At 63.7% G+C, this 7,907-nt stretch overlaps 1 protein-coding gene across 1 annotated transcript; it reads left to right on the forward strand.

Annotated features, from left to right (window-relative positions):
* Nucleotides 1-328: 328 nt before the first annotated feature.
* LOC128901131 (scale keratin-like) lies at nt 329-608 on the forward strand (the record flags this gene model as incomplete). Its single annotated transcript, XM_054182937.1, is given in 2 exon segments — nt 329-421; nt 423-608. Coding segments are annotated over 2 exon segments (279 nt in total), but the record flags the coding sequence as incomplete, so codon positions are not given.
* Nucleotides 609-7,907: the final 7,299 nt, after the last annotated feature.

Below are 7,907 nucleotides of genomic sequence, written 5' to 3' on the forward strand. Positions count from 1 at the left end.
AGGGCGCGCTGAGCCGCGGCAGGAGGAGGAAGGAGCCCCGTGGCTGCGGCACCCACAGCCGGGCCCTGCACAGGCTCTTGGGGAGGCCTTGCGTGCCCTCTGTGCACGCAGAGAGGGCAAGGCGAGGGGTGCGGAGAGCAGGGCACTGAGTAGGGCTGGCTGGGCAAAGGGCAAGCGGCGGGCGGTGTGGGCAAGGCGGTGGCTCTGTCCCCTCCAGCTGCGGGGCAGCTCTGGGAAGAGGGCACTGCTTGGATGGGGCATCTCCCCCTCGCTCACGACATCTCTCCTTGCGGCCGTGTCTTTCAGGCTCAGCTCTCTCACAGCAACGATGTCTTGCTACGACCTGTGCCCACCAAAAACCAGCGTCGCCGTCCCTCAGCCCATCGCTGAGAGCTGCAACGAGCTGTGCGCCCGCCAGTGCCCCCGACTCCTCGGCCTTCATCCAGCCGCCCCCGGTCGTGGTCACCTTCCCCGGCCCCATCCTCAGCTCCTTCCCCCAGCAAGCCGTGGTGGGCTCCTCCGGAGCACCCGCCTTTGGGGGCTCCCTGGGGCTGGGGGGCCTCTACGGTGCCGGCGCCACCCAGGGCTCGGGAGGCCTCTGCACCTTTGGCAGACCCTACGCTGCTCCTGCCTGCAGCCCTTGCGTCTTGCCCCGCTACACCAAGAAGCTCTGGGACACCTGTGGGCCCTGCTAGACCCAGCCCCAAAGACCCCAGAGCCTCTGGGCCACCTCCGCTTCACGCCCCCTCTCCTTTCTCCTCTCCTGCCCCGCTCTCCATGACACCACTCTGCCTTGCTCTGGCCCGTGCCCACATGCACAACTCCACCAGCGTCCCACCGGGCACTTGCTTGTCTCTGCAACGACCACCGCCTGCCAGAAGCCTGAAGGAGCAGCTCTCTTGAAGCCTGGGGGGACAACCCGCCTGCCTCTGCCTTCCGTGTCTTTCTCCGTTCAATAAAACAAGCCTGCCTCCAACCCCTGCCTCTGCGTTTTCCCTCTCAAGGCCCAGGGTGGGCTGCAGGGCCTCCTCGCCCTGCCCGTGCTCCCCGCCAGCCGGGCCAGGGCAGTCTCTCAGCCCCAGCAGAGCCAGGCCCAGCTGCCTTTGGGGACAGCCCCCAGCCCTGCCATCTCTGGCCACACACGCTCCAAGGGCCCTGCCTGAACACAGGCTGCTCCCGTCCTGCAGGACATGCAGCTCCAGGGCGTTTGCAGACCTACAGCCTCCCTGCGCCTGAGCCAGGAGCAATTCCCGCCATGGCTCCAGCCCCTTTGTGTCTCTACGACTCTGCCAAATGCCCTATGACAAAAAGCAAAGGGCAATATTTCTTTTCCTCTTTACTACCCCGTTCCCTTTGGTTCCCTTTGGTTCCCTTCCCGCTTCTTCTGACCCTTCCTTCTCCCCTTCCACCTCCTCCTTCCCTTTCTCAACTCCTGCACAGACTGAAAACACTCCATGCTCCTCCGTTCTCTTCCACAGACAGCCCTGGGGCGTTTGCAGACCTCCAGCCTCCCTGCGCCTGAGTGCGGCTGCCCCAGGGGCCGGGAGCCTGCCAGGAGCAATTCCTGCCATGGCTCCAACCTCTTTGTGTTGCCCGAGGTCTGCTAAAGGCCCTGGGAGGAAAAGCAAAGGGGAGGCTCCCGCTACCCCTTCCTCTTCCCTATCACCTTCCCTTTCCCTTTCCTCTTTTCTTCCCCTTTCGTTCCTTCTTCTTCTTCCTCCGCTTCTACTTCTTTCTATTCCTTTGCCCTCGGATTCTCCTTCCTCTCTCCTTGCCCTTTGCTCCTTCACCTTCTCTTTCCCCTTCCACTTCCTCATCACCTTCTCACAGCCACAACACACCAACACACTCCATGCTGGTCAGCTCTCTGGCCCAGACAAAAAAAAATCACAGAAATCACAGCCTGATTATTGTGGCAGGAGCCTTTGCAGGGCATCTTGTCCTGCTGCCGCCTCCAGCAGCGTCGCCCAGAGCCAGCTGCCCGGGACCATCGCCAGAAGACTTTGGCAAACGTGCAAGGATGGAGACCCCCGCAACCTCCCAGGTCAGCCGCTGCCGCTGCTCGCTCACCCTCACAGTGCAAAGAGTGGTTTGGGATTTGGAGGTGGAACCTCCTGCGTTTCAGCTGGTGCCCGTTGCCTCTTGTCCTGGCACTGGACACCTCTGAAAAGAGCCTGCCTCCATCTTCTTCACGCCTTCCCTTCAGGCACGTGTGCACCTCGAAGAGACCCCTCCCACCCCTGGAGCCTCCTCAGCACCAAGAGGAACAGTCCCAGCTCTCTCAGGCTCTCCCCACAAGAGACCTGCTCCCTGTCCCTGCATCACCTGCGTGGCCCTTTGCTGCGCTCTCTCCAGTAGCCCCACATCTCTCCTGTGCTGGGGAGCCCAGCGCTCCACACAGCACCACAGATTTGGCCTGGCCAGCGCTGAGAGGAGGGCAAGGATCCCCTCCCTCACGTGCTGGCCACACTCCTCCGCATGCAGCCCAACACACCGCTGGCTGCCTTGGCCCCAAGCCACCTTGCCAACTCATGCTCACCTTGGTGTCCCCCAGGGCCTTTCCTGACACGCTGCTCTCCAGCGTTGACGGCCATTTCCCAAGCCTTGGCTTGAACGCTGGCTCTCGTCCAGCCTCCTCTGTGCGGGTGCCCAGAGCTGCTGCCTTGCTTCTGCAGAGCAGCGGGACCCGGCAGAGCTGGTGCCACTCCTGGGCGGAGAAGGCCAGGCAAGGAAGCACTGCCAGCCCCTCTCCTGCCCTCTGCCCTTTCCCCACATCCTGCAAGCCCCACCAAAAGGCTCTCTCTCCCCTGCCTGCTGCCTCCAGCCTCCCTCTCCCCAAACCGCCCACCCTCTCCCAGCCTGGGAAGCTCAGGAACAGCATTTGCCCTCCCACTGCTGCTTGGCCCCCGCACCGGCGGTCTTCCCAACTTGCGACAAGGAGGGAGGGAGACGTGACTTGCATGCAGGAAACCTTTATTGTGCCCAGAGGGGCAGGAGAGAGCGACAGAGAGACGGTGGGCAAGACCCGACCCAGAGAGGCTGGATGCCACGTGTAGCAGCAGGCAGAGGAACCTTCTGCAGGGCATGGCTTCTCGCTCCAGATGGCTCCTTGGTGCAGCATTCCAGATGTTGAGGACTTGGCCCATCAGCCCCGCAGAGCCTTTTGGGTCCAGCTCCTTCCCTGAGCGAGAGCTGGGAGGCAAGGGCAGGAGAAGAGGCCAGGGAAGGGCCAAGGGTGTGCGGCACGGCGAGTGCCCCGTGCCCTCCAGCTCAGCCCTGCATGGCTGGTTGTGGCGTTGGCGTTTGGGCTGGGGGCAGCGCCCGGGTCTGGGCTGCGTCTAGCAGGGCCCACAGGTGTCCCAGAGCTTCTTGGTGTAGCGGGGCAAGACGCAAGGGCTGCAGGCAGGAGCAGCGTAGGGTCTGCCAAAGGTGCAGAGGCCTCCCGAGCCCTGGGTGGCGCCGGCACCGTAGAGGCCCCCCAGCCCCAGGGAGCCCCCAAAGGCGGGTGCTCCGGAGGAGCCCACCACGGCTTGCTGGGGGAAGGAGCTGAGGATGGGGCCGGGGAAGGTGACCACGACCGGGGGCGGCTGGATGAAGGCCGAGGAGTCGGGGCACTGGCGGGCGCACAGCTCGTTGCAGCTCTCAGCGATGGGCTGAGGGACGGCGACGCTGGTTTTTGGTGGGCACAGGTCGTAGCAAGACATCTTTGTGCGGGATGAGATGGTGCTCTGCAAGAGGGCAGAGATGGTGAGAGAGCAGCAGAGGGGAGCGCCCAAGACAAAAGAACCCAGGTCCTTGCAGGGGTCCAGGAGGAGAAGCGCTCGCGGACTTACCCTGTTCCTCGAGGAGAAGGCAGCCAGAGCAGTGGTTGGGAGAGCGTGGCAGAGGGAGAGCTTTTATAGTGGCCCCGCCATTGCTCAGCACCACCTGGGCCAATCTGCAGAGGCGGCACTCCCTGCTGCTGAGGAAGATGGGGCTGTCCTTCTGCCCCTCCCTGAGTCAGCATCCCCTCGCCACACCAGCACATGCCGCTTCCCAGGCTTTCCTCCCCTTTCTGCTCCATGGACTAAATGAGAGCAGGCATCTCCCTGCCGGGGGCGCGCACAACAGGAGAGGGCCCTGCTCCTGCAGCTCCTCGCTGCCTGCCTCGTGCTCTGCCCTCCAAAGATAGCTGTGCCCTGTGCCCGCAGCCAGGCTCTGCTGGCAGGAGAGCCGCGAGTGCCAGCTGGGCCAGCCCAGCCGGGGGCTGCTGTGGTCGCGCCAGCAGACGGAGCTCCCATGTCAAGAGCACGCCAGGGACAGCCCCTGACCAGCACCATCTCCCAGCAATGGGCTTGCGGGGACACTTGAGAGGGCTTTACAAGGCTGGGGCAGGGCTGGCAGGAGCCTGCGCCCTGTGGGTCCAGGTGGGTGTCTGTGCTCCTTGCACCATGTACCTCCGGGAAGAGCACGAGGGGTCTTTCTCCCCCAGGCTTGCACAGGTCCATGGCCAGGGCCTGCAGGCGCATGGAGGCCGGCTCCGTTGGACTGGCGAGTGATGCATCGTGCTGAGCAGGCAGTGTCCGAGAGGAGTGCCTTTCCTTTGGCATTTCGTAACCTCGCGCCTCGGCAGATAATAGCCACACAGTGTACGTCATGTGGGCGCTGGCATGCGGGAGGCCTTTGCAAGGCTGCCTTCTTGGCCAGCACCACGAGCCCGGACTTCCCTGTGGCACTGCAAAGAAGGCCTGGGTCCGCCCCGAGAGCAAGCCCTTGGGGAAGAGCTATGGCACGCAGGGCGCCTGCAGTCAGCCTTTGTCACGCTGCGTGCCCTCTTACGCAGCCAGATAATGAAAAGACAGCGGGGCTCATTTGGCCCATGAGGTGGCAGCTGGCAAGCGTGCGAGCGGGGTAATTGCAGGGGCTGATAGAGCGGGTTGGGGCTGCTGAGGAAACGGCGTCAGCAAAACAGCCCCGTGCCACGCAGGGAGGAGGCAGGGGCTTGGTTGCCACGGGCCACGTGCCCCCGTCGTGGCCAGCTCCTCCCCACGCTCGCTGGAGCAGCATAAAAGCGCTGGCCTGGCCGAGCGCTGGCATCCAGTGCTCCTGCCTCGCTCTGCTCAGGAAAAGGGTAGGTGGTGCCTGTGGGTCTGTGCCTCCTCTGGCAGGGGCCGGCGTGGGGCCTCCCTGGCCAGGAGAGCCCTGACGGCAGCGGCCGTGCTGGCAGCAGCCTTGGATGGCCAGGGCGCGCTGAGCCGCGGCAGGAGGAGGAAGGAGCCCCGTGGCTGCGGCACCCACAGCCGGGCCCTGCACAGGCTCTTGGGGAGGCCTTGCGTGCCCTCTGTGCACGCAGAGAGGGCAAGGCGAGGGGTGCGGAGAGCAGGGCACTGAGTAGGGCTGGCTGGGCAAAGGGCAAGCGGCGGGCGGTGTGGGCAAGGCGGTGGCTCTGTCCCCTCCAGCTGCGGGGCAGCTCTGGGAAGAGGGCACTGCTTGGATGGGGCATCTCCCCCTCGCTCACGACATCTCTCCTTGCGGCCGTGTCTTTCAGGCTCAGCTCTCTCACAGCAACGATGTCTTGCTACGACCTGTGCCCACCAAAAACCAGCGTCGCCGTCCCTCAGCCCATCGCTGAGAGCTGCAACGAGCTGTGCGCCCGCCAGTGCCCCGACTCCTCGGCCTTCATCCAGCCGCCCCCGGTCGTGGTCACCTTCCCCGGCCCCATCCTCAGCTCCTTCCCCCAGCAAGCCGTGGTGGGCTCCTCCGGAGCACCCGCCTTTGGGGGCTCCCTGGGGCTGGGGGGCCTCTACGGTGCCGGCGCCACCCAGGGCTCGGGAGGCCTCTGCACCTTTGGCAGACCCTACGCTGCTCCTGCCTGCAGCCCTTGCGTCTTGCCCCGCTACACCAAGAAGCTCTGGGACACCTGTGGGCCCTGCTAGACCCAGCCCCAAAGACCCCAGAGCCTCTGGGCCACCTCCGCTTCACGCCCCCTCTCCTTTCTCCTCTCCTGCCCCGCTCTCCATGACACCACTCTGCCTTGCTCTGGCCCGTGCCCACATGCACAACTCCACCAGCGTCCCACCGGGCACTTGCTTGTCTCTGCAACGACCACCGCCTGCCAGAAGCCTGAAGGAGCAGCTCTCTTGAAGCCTGGGGGGACAACCCGCCTGCCTCTGCCTTCCGTGTCTTTCTCCGTTCAATAAAACAAGCCTGCCTCCAACCCCTGCCTCTGCGTTTTCCCTCTCAAGGCCCAGGGTGGGCTGCAGGGCCTCCTCGCCCTGCCCGTGCTCCCCGCCAGCCGGGCCAGGGCAGTCTCTCAGCCCCAGCAGAGCCAGGCCCAGCTGCCTTTGGGGACAGCCCCCAGCCCTGCCATCTCTGGCCACACACGCTCCAAGGGCCCTGCCTGAACACAGGCTGCTCCCGTCCTGCAGGACATGCAGCTCCAGGGCGTTTGCAGACCTACAGCCTCCCTGCGCCTGAGCCAGGAGCAATTCCCGCCATGGCTCCAGCCCCTTTGTGTCTCTACGACTCTGCCAAATGCCCTATGACAAAAAGCAAAGGGCAATATTTCTTTTCCTCTTTACTACCCCGTTCCCTTTGGTTCCCTTTGGTTCCCTTCCCGCTTCTTCTGACCCTTCCTTCTCCCCTTCCACCTCCTCCTTCCCTTTCTCAACTCCTGCACAGACTGAAAACACTCCATGCTCCTCCGTTCTCTTCCACAGACAGCCCTGGGGCGTTTGCAGACCTCCAGCCTCCCTGCGCCTGAGTGCGGCTGCCCCAGGGGCCGGGAGCCTGCCAGGAGCAATTCCTGCCATGGCTCCAACCTCTTTGTGTTGCCCGAGGTCTGCTAAAGGCCCTGGGAGGAAAAGCAAAGGGGAGGCTCCCGCTACCCCTTCCTCTTCCCTATCACCTTCCCATTCCCTTTCCTCTTTTCTTCCCCTTTCGTTCCTTCTTCTTCTTCCTCCGCTTCTACTTCTTTCTATTCCTTTGCCCTCGGATTCTCCTTCCTCTCTCCTTGCCCTTTGCTCCTTCACCTTCTCTTTCCCCTTCCACTTCCTCATCACCTTCTCACAGCCACAACACACCAACACACTCCATGCTGGTCAGCTCTCTGGCCCAGACAAAAAAAAATCACAGAAATCACAGCCTGATTATTGTGGCAGGAGCCTTTGCAGGGCATCTTGTCCTGCTGCCGCCTCCAGCAGCGTCGCCCAGAGCCAGCTGCCCGGGACCATCGCCAGAAGACTTTGGCAAACGTGCAAGGACGGAGACCCCCGCAACCTCCCAGGTCAGCCGCTGCCGCTGCTCGCTCACCCTCACAGTGCAAAGAGTGGTTTGGGATTTGGAGGTGGAACCTCCTGCGTTTCAGCTGGTGCCCGTTGCCTCTTGTCCTGGCACTGGACACCTCTGAAAAGAGCCTGCCTCCATCTTCTTCACGCCTTCCCTTCAGGCACGTGTGCACCTCGAAGAGACCCCTCCCACCCCTGGAGCCTCCTCAGCACCAAGAGGAACAGTCCCAGCTCTCTCAGGCTCTCCCCACAAGAGACCTGCTCCCTGTCCCTGCATCACCTGCGTGGCCCTTTGCTGCGCTCTCTCCAGTAGCCCCACATCTCTCCTGTGCTGGGGAGCCCAGCGCTCCACACAGCACCACAGATTTGGCCTGGCCAGCGCTGAGAGGAGGGCAAGGATCCCCTCCCTCACGTGCTGGCCACACTCCTCCGCATGCAGCCCAACACACCGCTGGCTGCCTTGGCCCCAAGCCACCTTGCCAACTCATGCTCACCTTGGTGTCCCCCAGGGCCTTTCCTGACACGCTGCTCTCCAGCGTTGACGGCCATTTCCCAAGCCTTGGCTTGAACGCTGGCTCTCGTCCAGCCTCCTCTGTGCGGGTGCCCAGAGCTGCTGCCTTGCTTCTGCAGAGCAGCGGGACC

The sequence above is a fragment of the Rissa tridactyla genome, chromosome 23, assembly GCF_028500815.1.
Source record: "Rissa tridactyla isolate bRisTri1 chromosome 23, bRisTri1.patW.cur.20221130, whole genome shotgun sequence".
Lineage (NCBI taxonomy): Eukaryota > Metazoa > Chordata > Aves > Charadriiformes > Laridae > Rissa > Rissa tridactyla.